General features: G+C 49.4%; 1 protein-coding gene across 4 annotated transcripts in view; it reads right to left on the reverse strand.

Moving 5' to 3' along the window:
* Positions 1-13,881, reverse strand: part of arid1ab (AT-rich interactive domain 1Ab) — a 50,159-nt gene that overhangs the window by 3,570 nt on the left and 32,708 nt on the right. For 3 of the 4 annotated variants that reach the window (XM_027287303.1, XM_027287302.1, XM_027287301.1), the window contains 15 exons: positions 8,266-8,506; positions 7,722-7,811; positions 7,105-7,296; positions 6,283-6,583; positions 5,608-5,753; positions 5,380-5,477; positions 5,074-5,283; positions 4,763-4,967; positions 2,558-2,690; positions 2,088-2,263; positions 1,861-1,990; positions 1,597-1,716; positions 1,335-1,431; positions 309-1,128; positions 36-166 (listed from right to left, as the gene is read on the reverse strand). In XM_027287303.1, coding sequence (XP_027143104.1) covers positions 36-166; positions 309-1,128; positions 1,335-1,431; positions 1,597-1,716; positions 1,861-1,990; positions 2,088-2,263; positions 2,558-2,690; positions 4,763-4,967; positions 5,074-5,283; positions 5,380-5,477; positions 5,608-5,753; positions 6,283-6,583; positions 7,105-7,296; positions 7,722-7,811; positions 8,266-8,506 — 3,090 coding nt within the window. The remainder of the gene's footprint in view (positions 1-35; positions 167-308; positions 1,129-1,334; positions 1,432-1,596; positions 1,717-1,860; positions 1,991-2,087; positions 2,264-2,557; positions 2,691-4,762; positions 4,968-5,073; positions 5,284-5,379; positions 5,478-5,607; positions 5,754-6,282; positions 6,584-7,104; positions 7,297-7,721; positions 7,812-8,265; positions 8,507-13,881) is intronic. The other variant, XM_019258440.2, reaches the window with a different exon arrangement.

The raw sequence follows: 13,881 nt of genomic DNA on the forward strand, positions 1-13,881 counted from the left end.
GTTAGTTTGATGCAAATTTAACAGACGTGGCTTACCTGGCACAAGTTAAAAGTAGAAATGCTATTGTCGTCATACAGTAAAATGTTAATGGTGTCCAAGGCCCAGGTGCTTTCAGCTAGTAAGCCTGACTTTAGTGACATCATGACTCTCCAAGCCTCAGGAGTGCCTGTAAAAGCCAAAAAACAGACTGAATACGAGCCAAATTGATCATGATCAGTGACAGTAAAGGCTCAACGATCTTTACCACGGGGATTGGCATTAATCTCCTAATTACTTAGGTTGCAAGGAATAAAAGAACAGTTATGTACCAATGTCTTTCATCGTAAGCCGCCTGCGGGGCTTGAGGTGGGGTTGGGAGGCCTCCACGGAGCCAGGAGGGAAGGCCACATCTCGCCTGATCATGGGTTGCTGCACAGGAGCTTGACCAATGTGGGAGGCGGGTACTGGGGGCCCAGCTTTCTGCACCTTGATGCCCGGATGCATGTAGGGTGACTTGCTGGGTGACGTCCTGCTTTCCATAGGCCGGGGCATGGGCGCCGGGCTCGACACCTGAGGAATGTGGTTCTGGGAAGTCTGATAGGTGGATGGCAGGGGTCTGGTCATGGGAGGTCCAGAACCACCGGGGCCAAATGGCGGCTGCCGCTGGTTGACATGGCTGGGCCATTGACCCTCGTGGTTCATGCGTTGGTCTGATGACATCATCTCCTCTGAGCGGTTCATCCCGTGGTAGCCGGGGCCCTGACCTGGTACAGGAGGTCCCTGTCGGTTGGGATAGTTGGGGTAGCCCATCTCATTGCGGCCTTGCCACATTGGGGCCTGGGGGCCATCCGGACCTGAAGGCATAGGGCTTGCCATCATCTGAGGAGGCATTGGAGACTGGGAGTTGGGGCCTGCAGTTGACGGTCCTCGCTCCCGGCCAAAGGGGAAAGGGAACTGGTTCTGTGGGCCTGGTGGTCTGCGATCCCCTCCAGGGTATGCATTATACTGGTTGTACATGTCCTGTTGGCCCTGGGGCCCAGAGGGCTGAGGTCCTGGTTGCTGCTGACCACTGTAGGGGACGTTGTACATTTCTCCCTCATGGCGCTTGGCTGGAGGACCATACCCTCCATCTACAGGACGCTTGTAGTTCTGTCAGAAGACATTCGGCATTATAGGTGAGTATCTTTATACTGTTATTTTAAGAAGAATCGATGTTTGCATCTCATGAATACAGATAGGAAAGTTTGTCTTTAATACATAGATGGCAAACATGTAACTTGAATTAAGGAAATGTTAAACAGAGAGGAATTAAGATGCAGTGAGAGCGGTGCAAAGGCCGAACAAAATGTTCTTACAGGCTGCTGCTGTGGATACATTCCTGGCTGTTGATTTGGGTATGGGCCACCAGGGGGAGCTCCTTGGCCAGGGAACTGATTGGTATAGGAGTCGTGCCTGAAAACAATAACAAAAGTTCACACCATTACATTTCACATTTTCTTCTTTACACTAAATACACAAACAGTTGTAGAACAACACTTTGCTGCTGGCAAAATGCCGTAAAACAGCCTCTCCACTCTCTTTCTTGTTTCTAATCTCAGCACTCAATGGTACACTGACCGTTGCTGCGGTGGAGGGCGGCTCGGCGAGTACATCCCTGTGTCGGCTCCAGAAGGCATCATGTTTGGCTGAGGAGCTCCTGGTCCCATACTGCCATCGGGGCCCATGCCTGGCTCCTGTCTGTAAAACCCAACAAACAACAGTCATGAGTTGGTTTGACTTAACCGGATATGCAAGAGGACATGGGAGGAGTACAGGCTTGAATCTTTGCAGATATATTTGAAAATCATGCTGACCATGTGGCGAACAATGCAGTATGTTTACCTTCGGTCATATCCGTAAGGGTACTGTTGTCTCTGACCCATCTGCATGTTCGCCATAGGGCCTGGTGGGGCTCGGTTATACTGTTCTCCCATTCCACTGTTGGGGCCTGGTTGCATGAACTGCTCTCCAGCTTTAAAATACAAAAAATACACAGACCATCATTAGCCTCAGCAGCTCTAAGACAACTTCCTGCAGCATCTCAATTTGCCAGTTTGGCTGTTGCTCACCTTTCCTCATGCCACCGAAAGGGTCCTTGTTGGACTCGTAGGGACCCATTCGACCCATCATCTCTGGGCCGCCCATCCCAGGCTGGTAGCCCTGCGAGTTGGGAGTCATGGCGTTCCTTCTGGAAAACGCTGGGTCGCCACCATCAGCAAAGGGGTCCTGCAGATTAACGCTACTCCTATGAGGACGACAAGAAGCTTGTTAGTGAAATAGAAAAAATGTTTGTGTTGGTGTATTATATTATACATTTCAAATGTCTTTACACTTTAAACAAGCTGGTTAGCTCTATGTGTATCTTAACATGATCTACCATTTACAGAAGTTAAAGCATATCTCCTGTTTGTTGTTTTCCTTTTTCTATTTCCTGACGCAATGATCCAGTTTCTCCAGAGGGATCGGTTTCATTTTATTGTGATGACTCCTGATACTGTTAACATCATAGAAACATGATATTGTGGCTTCTAACTTGTACCTGACGCCAGGCATCGGAGGCATTTGCGTATGCGGGGTGGAGGCTGGGGTGGGAGGCTTCAGGTCTCCCCCCTCTGCCATCGAACTACTGGTGGACTGAGGAGTCTGGGGTCCTTGCAGGGATCCAGAACCAGCTGTAAAACAAGGGTGTACACGGTGAGTAACAGGGAAACGACAATAAAAGTGCTCAGCTTTGTTAAAACATATTTTATTTTATTTCCACAAAGCACATCCCCGGCCCTCCTCCTCCTCCTGCTCCTCCTGCTCCTCTCTTCACTCCGGGAATAAAGGCGAGAGTTGATAGCTGATAGTGAAGCGGGATAGTCTTGTGGAGAGGCTGAGCACTGCTGGGGGCTTTTAGGAACACATGCTGCTTTTGGCAATCCTAAATCCCATTAAGAAATTCCTGAGCGCTGCACAGAGGAACACAGTTTGTGTCAAGCTGACTGGCTTTTGAGTGCACAGCCAGCGAAAAATGTTGAATCTTCCAGCTCATCACAGCATGCCAACCCCCCCCCCCCCCACATACACACACACACACACACACACACACACCCTCCTCCCCTCCTCAACCACTGCCGGCGCTTGGAGTCACCAGGAAACAATGATCTAAACCTTGACTCTGACAGATTGCTGCCTGACCTGCAGAGACAGGAGACAAGTTGTGTATGTGCGCGTGAGAGTGAGTGATTGTTTGTTTGTGTAGTGTGTGTGTGTGTGTGTGTGTGTGTGTGTGTGTGTGTGTGTGACATAGTAGCGCTCATCCTTAACTTCAGCTCAGGACTTCTCACTATTAGCACGCCAGTCTGATGACTCACGGGTTCCCATTCATTAAACTGGCACACACACACATATAGACACACACACATAACACCGGGGTCACTGGCAGGTCGCATTTATTCACATTTTCTCACATCACCCTCTCGCCTCTCTAGCTCTCACACATACACACACACACACACACATTAACCGCCTCCACCTCCCTCCCTCCCTCCCCCCCTCCTCCTCCCTGTGGGCAGGGATTTCCCTTCTACTAAAGATGAAGGGAGGGAGAGGGGAGGAGGGGGGAGGATCTCGTGAGTATGGAAAAAAATAGCATGGGTAGAAAGAGTCAAAGAGAGAGAGTGAGGGAGAGTGAGAGAGAATCGCGTGATTTTTTTTACGCACACATACACACACACACACACACACATTCAAGCCTCTTTCCCCCCATTCATCATTTCTGGCTCAGTACTAATCTCCAGGGAGTGTTGCCTTGCCTCTGTAGCCCTGGGCCAGGCACCAGGCAGCGAGGACACGCCACTGATGGGGCACTGCTATCGCCAAATCACCTCCCGCCCCACGTCCCCCTGCACCACCACTCGCCCCCTTTTCCCCCCCATCTCTTCTTCGTACTAACTAGAGGGCTGATGCCAGCTGACAAGCACCCTGATGTCTCCTGTAACAACACTCCGGCGCTGACTCAGTGCCCCATGTCTGACAGCCTGGGTCTTGGCCAGACGGAAGCAACACGTGGTCGCTGCTCCTGGTGTGGTTGTGGCTCCTGGCAGCTAAAACCAGAGTCCCTCCAAAACAAACAGCTTTCAGGCGACACATCGTCCCCGAGACCACCCTCGCCCGCCCCCTCCCTTTAACCTCTGACTGACTGCCAGTTTACACACTGACTTTTTACCCAACATTCAAGAGTTCATTGAAAGATTTGGCATGCCGGTGGCGTCACTGTTCGTACGAAAACCAACGGAGGGGGGAGTCTGAAAGGACAAGTCTTTCCGTCATGTCCTGTGCAAATGCCAAGGAGTTCCCCCCCCTGAGAGATGTGTGCGTGGAACTGTCCAGAGGATGCGGCGCACTGCGGTGACTTACAGCTACACCGGCGTCATTTACAGCTCATCCAATATACGCCAAAATCGCAGTGATTTATGGAGGATGGCAGCCCCATAAGGAGATGACAAACGACGGTCTAAGATCGGCTTTTAACACTGCAATTAATGGGATACAATAAAATATACTAGTTTATAGGGCAGATGATGCGGGGCAAATAGAGCAAGGAGGATGTGATGAATTGCATGGAAACCACACTGCACCCCAGGGAGAAAGGGAAAATGAAATAAGATTTCAATCAACGGATACTGGTGTGATTTAAATCAGAGGTGGGAGGGGGGAGACATAGTGATGAGGTGGAGGAGGAGAGGGTGCTGGCGCTGACCTGGGCTGGGAGGTTGGATCTTGGGCTGGTTCTTTTTGGTGTCCGTGTTGAAGAAGTCCGGAGGCGGGTCCTCGCCGCGCTCGATCTTGCACTCGAAGGCGTACAAACACTGGATGTACTGTTTCTTGAGCGAACTGGCTGCGCTGCTCGACGTGCCCACATTCAGGTTGGTGGCCAGCTCCCTCCACTTCTTGTTCTTGTTCACCTGGTGGGCGATGAGAGGAAGGAGGAGGCTCAGAGAACTGCACACACAACAGATTTGCAGGACTTGCAGTGCCCTGCTTGTTTTTATTCCGAGTATACAGGCGTACCTGGGTCAGGCCGCCGATCTCTTTGACGGAGATGTAGAGTCTGAAGAGATCGAGAGGCTTGCGTCCGACTGCGGGCAGGTTGTTCATACCCATGGCCTTCTCCTCGGCGAACGCCAGGTATCGATCCACCCACATCTTCCTCTCTGGCTCGGGACCAAGCTCGTACAGACGGGTGATCTTCTCGTTGGTGATGGTAGAGGAGCTCGACTTCTGCAGGACGTATGAAGAGAGAAGAAATCATGAGATGGAAGGAGAAGCTTAGAAAGAGAAAACACGAATTTCGTGGCGTGGATTCAGAACTTCTACCTTTTTGGATTCAGGCTTGGGAGTGCCCTCCACTTTGTTGTTCATCTTCTGGGCAGGGTTCATTTTTTCCATGCCAAACTCCGTACTGGGAGCCATTCCTGGGTAAAAAGAGGAGGGTGAAAAATAAAAGATTACCAATCTGTTATACCCCTTTGATGACAAAACTTCCAGGCCCCACAATGGTACCACAACCACATGATCGTCTGCGTCTGTGCAGCTTTTACTCACCAGGGGTGTTGTTGGCCATATTTGCTGCCATCGGGTACGGCCCTGGTCCTCCCTGGTTCATCATACCGTGCATGCTGTTCATGCCAGGGCCGTATGGAGAGCCTGATCCCATCATGCCTGGGGACATGTTCGGGTAGCCAGGTGGCCTAATAGAAAAAATAAATAAATGCTTGGTTAGAAAGAAGACTTGAGAGAAGACTAGCTCAAAAAGCAACATTATCAACACAAACTTTCTATTTTTCATGCTTATATGTTTGATTCTGTAACAAATCTATGCGTTTTCTTCATCCTGCGTTTGCTGGTTTCAGCTTATTCTGTAGGAAATCAATTTACGTCATATGATTCTAGCTACCGCCAAGCCCACAAGTGCCTCTCTGTAGGCTGAATTGGCATCCTCGCTGGGGAAAGATTGTGATTCACTGATGTCAGAGAATCATCTCCTGCTCTCTCATTCTCTCTACTTTTTTTCCTTTTCTCTCATAGATTAAGTGTTTGGTCTACTGCCATCTACTCTGCAGCACACTGAGGCACCAAAACACAGACCGGCTTGCACGTGGGAAGAACCAATCATTTTTCATGATCGTGCAAGCAGCACATATAAGCTAAGGACACACAGACTTCTTCAGTCTTAATTTAATGAGTCGTACCTTCCCCTGCAAAGCTGCAAGCACCCACCTGTTGTGTATGGAGTTTGTAGGTCCGTGGTGCATGGAGGGGCCGCCGTCCTTCCTGTTCATGCCTGGAGGAGGACACATCCCGGACGCCACCTGAGGAGGCATGCCAGCCATGTTTGAGGCCATGGCAGGGCCGTAGGGCCGAGCACCCATCTGCCCCGGGCCTATCCTGCCGGGTGGGATGCTACCGTACGGAGCCCCGCTGCCCTGACCGGGCATGGGGTTCATGGTCCCGCTCATGCCGGGACCGCTTGGGTAGTTGGCGTTGGGCATCCCCGTGTAGCCGGGCTGCCTGGGATAACCTGGAAGGGTCACATATGAGATACTTTGAGTTTAGGCTGCTACAACTAAATATCACCCTACTGGTGTTTGAGTCTAAGGACTTCTACTCATCTCTCCCTGCTGAGATAAAGAGTTCCAGCAGTCTGGCTCTAAATTTACTCCTGTGCTGCCTGTTCTGACAAGTAGCCTGATGAAGCGGGCTTTATCTGGCCCTCGCTGCTCCACTGCTATGACTCATAGCAGAACTTCTTCAAAGCCCACAGAAACCATCTGAGACTTCAAAGTGAGGTGATATAATTTCATAAATATATGAAGTGAGAGGAAACTTCAAAGCCTTTTTTTAAAAGAAAATCTGGGTTATCTGTGAAACTGTGATGGCCGCAGGATGACAACTGTAAACTCATTCACAATATTTGGAGGATTTGAAAATGATACGACGGGGAGCAGAGTGCACCACTCAACGCTGTGCTCTCTCCTCTCGCCGTTACTATTTTGTTAAACCAGTGTAGAAAAAAGCTTTTGAAAAATCAGCACCACTTACACTTCTGCCCTGAGGCCTCACCTTGTGGACCGTACTGGCCACCCTGAGGCCCGTAGTTTCCCATGGAGTTGTTCTGGGGATAAGGTCCCATGCCGCTATGTATCTGGCCTCCCGAAGACTGGCGCGGAGATAAGGCGGAGCCAGGTTGTCCAGGGGACCCGTAAGGGGGCATCTGAGGGTTTCGCATGTACACTAAAAAGAGCGGATCGGGAGGGAACATCATCAGATACGCTATTCTTCATTCGTAAAAACACCTAAATATCACTCTGAGTGTGCTCAAACACATAGTTACATAACACTTTATGACCCTGCGTGAAGCACCTAGCTCTTTACTTCCTCACAAGCACACACACTCAGCAGTACAGCACATCTTTCTGCTCTTACTCTCATTTGACCCGGCAAATAGACTACAAGCACATTCGTATTTAAAGATACAGCCTGGAGGAGTGTTTACAGGAAGGAAGGAACGAACAACGAATGCAAACAATCACACCTAAAAAGCTGCTGAGGTACTTGGCACACATTCTTCAGCTCAATGTTGGCCACTGAGCTGAGGGAGGGGTGAGAAACCTCGATTTTGAGCTTGTCCTGTTCTCGAAGCACGTATCAACACTCACCCCTGTCCTGGCCCATGGCTGACTGGTTCATGGAAGAGTGCATGATGCTGTCCGACTGGACGCTGGGTGGCCGGGGAGGCATCTGATTACCTGCAGGGCAGCAACAATACAAGGGCATTAACCTTAACCTTTTTTTTTTTACTATCAAATGACGCGAAGCCAATCAAATCAAATAAAAAAACTACAACATGTCCTGTCTGCTGCCTGTTCAAATGTTCTCCACCGTGAGTTGTTAGTGGCGGCGTAACTTCCGTTTCTTTTGGCGCCTGCATGGTTTACTAGCACCACGTTAGGAGAAAACGTTCCCATCTGGCAAGTGTTTGTGAGTGAGCGAGTGTAAATTAAAACTCTAAATCTTTGCCCGGTTTGTTTACAGGATGTTTCACACAGCATCCGACTCTATAAGGAAAATGAGCGGGTATAAAGTTCTTAAGAAAAGTAACTAGGTCTAACACAAATGACAAAAGAACATGGAGACGTGTTTGGTAATGCACTTCAGTTGCACGTTGTACTTCTGATACCGCTGTGAAAATACTGTCTTTACCTGGCACAGCAGCAGGGGACAGAGGTCCGGTGCGAGAGGGGGTGACGCTAGCAGGAGAACCCACGGGCGATGGCGAGGGCCCGCGTATGCCTGGCAGGTGAGGCGAAGTGTGCGGAGAGAAGGGCGACTGGGCGGGGTTGCTCTGCTCGCCCTGACTGCTGGACACCCCTGAGGTGCTGACGCCCGGGCTCAGGGCCCCCTCTGTACCGGTGGGCAGGTCGTCGATGGAGCCCGACAGATCCTGGAACAAGAGGAGCGACGTCTGGGTTAATGAAGAGAGTCCAATCCAATATTTGACTCCATTTCTTAATGGTTTATGTGTTTTTAAACACCTAATTCATTAACTTCAAATCGACTAACATTTCATCAGTTTATAACAGGATGGGTCAGATGGGGTTATGATGAAGTAATTGAGAAATTAAGTGGGAAAAACAAGATATCAAAAGGCGAATGAGTGTGTGTTGGTGTGAGTAAATAAAGCCCGGTTTAGCTCAGACTCGAAAACGTTGGGAGAAAATCTGATGCTTTTTTTGCGGGGAGGGAGAGTGGATCCTATTCAGGTTCTTTCCCGCGCACACACACACACACACACTTGAATGAAGGGGTTGAGAGCGTTTTATTTCAGAGTCATGTCAAAGTCAAATTAAGTGAGTGGAGACCTAAATGGTCACTGGTGCGTTACAGCAATCTTTGCCTTCACTGGGGTGTGTCTGTTACTCTCTCGTACGACAGTGCCAGCCCGAATATGGTACCAACGAAACACGCGTTCAGGTGCAACGACTTCTCTTTCCACCCTTTAAAAAAATAAAATAAAATAGTCCACATCACTCGTGTAACGCTGATAATGATCCATCTTGGCAACTCGATTTGTGTGGCTCGCAAAGAGAAAGTGGTGGGGGTAAAGAGAGAGAGAGAGAAAAAAATAAATAAATATTTTCAAGAAAGTCATCTCAGGAGGCAGTTGAAATAATTGGTGCTGGGCACAGGCTCTGGGTGCCATGTGGTGTTGTTATTGAGCCTCGCTGGCTGTGACACAAAAGACAGCCAAGGCAGGCAAAGAAGGTAGGAAGGCAGCCCGGCGATGATTATGTTTGTGGGAAGGTGAATGTTTACACACTGGCCACTCACGTGGAGCCCATGTGCTCGCTCAGAAATGCAAGCTCATCTGCCAGTCACATCGGAGGAGGGAAAAAAAATGGGAGGGAGGGAGGGAGGGAGGAGGAGGGAGGGGGGGGAGGAAGGGAGGGAGGGAGAAAAAAAAAAAAAAGCACTCATTGGAAGGTGGCCAACTATTCCCATAGAAATCTCACACTCGCAGGCTGGCTGCAGCCCCGAAGCCGGCGGTTTTGCACTTGAAACAGCGCCCGTTGCTATTTTTGGGACGTGACCTGATGGAGGAACCCCAGAGGGAGTGACAGGAGCAGAACGCTGATTCAGAATCCTACCCCTCCTCCTCCTCCTCCTCCTCCTCCTCCAATCCACCACCACCCTGTTCCCTTCTGCCCTCCCCTCCATCTCTTCCTCTTCACTTCAGTGACTGCACAAACCAAGGCCTTTCTGACCCGAGCAGAAGATGTGGCAACTACAAAACCGTGCGGAGCGTAGCAGGGGTGGCGGAGGAGGCGGCGGCTTTATGTATGAGAGTCGTATTCTGAAGCGTTTCATTGGCCGATGCCCAATTAATGTTCGCGAATGCAAAAACGGGGTCAGAACAAGGCAGAGCCACGCTGCGTGAGCGACACGGAGCAGTGAGATCTTAAGGCTCCGCTGTAGAGAGCAGAGATCAAACAGCATGGCATTCCTTGCTTAAACAACCATGGCGGGATCCTTTTTCAAGCAGCCAGCATCGTCAGCTGACCTACATCTCCCCCCTTCAGACTAGCACCACCACCCCACACCACCTCCATGCTCAGACATCACAAGACTGGTCATCTGATAGAGGGCTCGGTCTGAAGACCCCGGGGGCTTGCGCGCCAAGTTGACCATGTCAACAGCTGCGTGTCCCGACCACAAAAAAAAACCCTCCACATTGACTCCACAGACACAGACCGGAGGGCATAAAAAAAGGTCAGGGGTCAATTCCTGGAGTCAGGTCTCGGCAGGAGGTCACTGTGGACGGCTGCACAAGACATGCACACTTCAGTCACAAGGCAGACAGAGGGACCACAGAGGTATCAACACTGAAAGTGGGATTTTTGGAGGACACCGGGAGTCCAATCAGTCGAGTGAAATCAACCAGAAACAGAGCAAAAATTAGAGAAGTAAGACTCTTCCCTTCTTGTGACCATTACCTCACGCAGCGTGTCAGACTACCGCTGCGTCTTGAACCTCAGTGTTCCATTTTTGGCACTAAGCTCAACTGTCAAGCGGCAAAAAAACTACCGTCGACTATTTCCTCAAATCTGTAATCCTGTTTCGTGACTCACGAGACAGATTCTGATTTTAAAAAAAATCACCACAAATCAAAAAAACACCACCACTGACATGAGAACTAAAACAGAAAGAGGCCATCTATTGTAAGGACGTTGGTTAAATCGATCACAAGATTTGTTGGGTTCAGGATAAAGAGCTTCTAACTAGCTCTGATTGCTTCATGACCACAAAGTCCAGGCATATGATACCCCGGACTTCCAAAATCTAGGCCATATAAAAATATAACCTTCTGTTTTTTATTAATCGGGACGGGATCGGTTTTATTAATATTAATATTATTTCCATGCGTGTTTGTACGTCTGCAGCAGTTGTAGGACCTTCAGCGAGAAAGAAGAATTTGGACGGACTAAGTGGATCCAGATTCACTGAGATTCAATTGATTCTCATCCCGTGTTTTTATATTCCTGATGGTGGGAATTGGCCCAGATTGAAGACAAGGCAGTACACATTTTTTTTTCTGGGAATAGGACAAAGTACAGCCACCAAAGACTGGGCCTTGAATCAATTGAGGACAATAACGTGACTGTAATGAACTCTGAAAGGTGGATTTAGTATAACGTTAAGTCTGGCTTATTTTGTTTAATGGACAAAATACAAAAAAAAACTGTGTAGTATTTAAAAAAAAAGTGTAACTTTGGTACCACCGATGCCACAAAGTACGGACGGTTGTAACGAAAATGTGATTTCTTATGAGAAAAATCTCACCAGAAACATTTATCGCGCCTGATGTACGAAACATCCGAGCACATATGCAGCATGGAGGGCGAGCTCTTCTGTAAATATCTGACGACTGACAGCTCTGATCCTTCAGCCTGGATAGGCAGAAGCATTGTACACGCACACACACACACACACACAAACACAAACACACACAAGCTCCTACCTACTCCCACTCTGCAGTCATTGATTTTTCCCGGCTCAATACTGCACAGCACCAGCCTGTTCTGCTGACTGCACAAGCCGGACAAGCGAGAGAGGAGAGGAAGGAGGAGGAGGGAGGGAGGGAGGGAGGGAGGAAAGAGGGGGGAGGGGGAGGATGGTGATACTGATGCTGCTGTGGCTCTGCTATTCAACACGCTCATTATTAGAAGGCAGATGATGAAGGGGAGCGAGAGCGTTAGGATCAGGCACGAGGAGGAGTTGAGGGACAGTGGGGTTGAGCTAAGTTGGGAGTGCGGGAGGGTGACGAGCTCGGAGGGTTACACGGCCGTGTTCATCTGTGACAATTACAACAAGCTGATCACGTGAAAATATTCAAGAACTGTTGTTGTTTGGGTGTTTTTTTTAAATACATGCAGGGAAAAAAAAAAAAAGAGGGGGAAGGACGTGCGAGCCGTGTTGTGGAGAGAAGGAGAGGAGCTGCAGCTCTTTTCTGTGGAGCTTCAAGCTCCTCTCTCTCTATGGCAGCCATTTTGTGTGTTTTTTTTTCCCAGCACTGCCTAACATGGAACTTCAGAGCCGAGAACTGCAGAACAGTGTTCGCGATAGGGCTGAAGAGAGAGGCCGGGAGAGAGACGCATCCATACACGAGTGATGCAAATGCACGAAAAAAAATAAATGCTTAAAGATAATTCCTCCCGATGCGATTATTGCTCACAAATGTGGAAAAATATCGGAAACTATTCCCATTATTCCCATATTCTCCACTGTGCCTGTGTTGTCTCTGAGTCATCTGCTCTTGCTCTCCTCTCTCTTCTCGGCCCGTCCTAATGTATTCCATTTGCAGATTACTTCACTGAATCAATCAAGCCCGACCAGAGCCATTAGTCTGCCAAGCCGGGCCGGTTTCTCCTTCGTCTTTTTTTATTCTTTTTGTACGTTATGAGAAACAGAAAGTAGAAGTAGAGAGAGAGAGGTAGCACGTAGTGAGCGGCCCTGAGATAATGAAACATATCTGGATTATGTGACCCTGGCCAGTAGTGTGTAACTAGATCTGCTTCTGCTGCTGCTGCTGCTGGTGGTAAGGAGGGGGTGTGTGTGTGTCGGGGGGCAGAGTTCATCCCTCAGTCACACACTCTCCCTGACCCACTCTCTTCTCTGTCATTCTCAGACCTCAGGGTTTCACCAACCGCCTTGTTGGCAGGCGTCCCTTGTTCTCAGGCCTCCAGATGCTAAACACAATACACAGGGAGGAGGAAAGAAAAAAGAAAAAAGGGAAAGAAAGAAAGAAAGAAACTCAGTCCAGACTTGCTCACACATCCTCTGTGGCGACGTGATAGCTGAGGGACAGAGAGTAAAGAAAAAAAAAAGAATGGGCGGGAGATAGAGGAAGAGCATTTAAAAAAAAAAAAAAATGGCTGCATCTCAAGGGCTGCCATGGTTACTCTGGTCCACGTGGTTGACACATTAGAGCCGACACAGACCTCCTCCCCCCCTTGTTGCTCCCATCCCTCTGTCTGTCTCCCTCCCTCCCTCTCTCTCTCTCCCGGCGGCCTCCCTGCGTGCCTGGCAGGGTCACGGTGCAGTCAGCTACTACAAAAGAAGCAGCCCGTCATTGTTACAGGAAACGCAGACGCACCAAAGCCCTGTTCCTCCTCCTCCTCCTCCACCACCTCCTCCTCCCTGCAGCAGCAGCAGCTCCTGCACCACCAACAACACTTTAATTACACACTCAGCCTCCGGGCCTTTTGCGCTGAGGAGGCCTAGGAGACACACACACACACATGCACGGAGTGGACAAACACAAAACAGCAAAACCTTGAACTTCTTTTTTTGCCGTCTTTCCCGAGTCCCTGATGTTTATGTTTATATGCCGACGACCTCGTCGCCGAGAACACTCCGAGCGCTGCGCGTTTTACCATCGTTCAGGGCATAGCGGGCTTTTGATATCTGAACGGGGTCATGGGAAAAGTCATGTCTTCCCTTTTAAGCTCAAGATCAAGTGAAGATTTCTCTGCTCTTTTTCTGAAAAGGGGTTTCTCATCTATTTTTTTTTTTTCCTTTTTCGAGGTCAGCTCTTAACGTGCTGACTTGATTGAGCCCAGAGGCGTGTTATCTTCAAGACAGCAATCACAACACTTCTGTCTACACGCACGGATGACAGATAGTCTGCAGGCGCGGAGACAAAATAAAATTTAGCCTGTCTCGTCTTTCGAAAACCACCTGTAATGACTCGGTGGAGTTGACAGCAGGAAATGTTCAGGTGGGCGGAAAAGGACGGACAGGTGGGCGTCGCAGACGACT

The sequence above is a fragment of the Larimichthys crocea genome, chromosome XIII (genome assembly GCF_000972845.2).
Source record: "Larimichthys crocea isolate SSNF chromosome XIII, L_crocea_2.0, whole genome shotgun sequence".
Classification (NCBI taxonomy): domain Eukaryota; kingdom Metazoa; phylum Chordata; class Actinopteri; family Sciaenidae; genus Larimichthys; species Larimichthys crocea.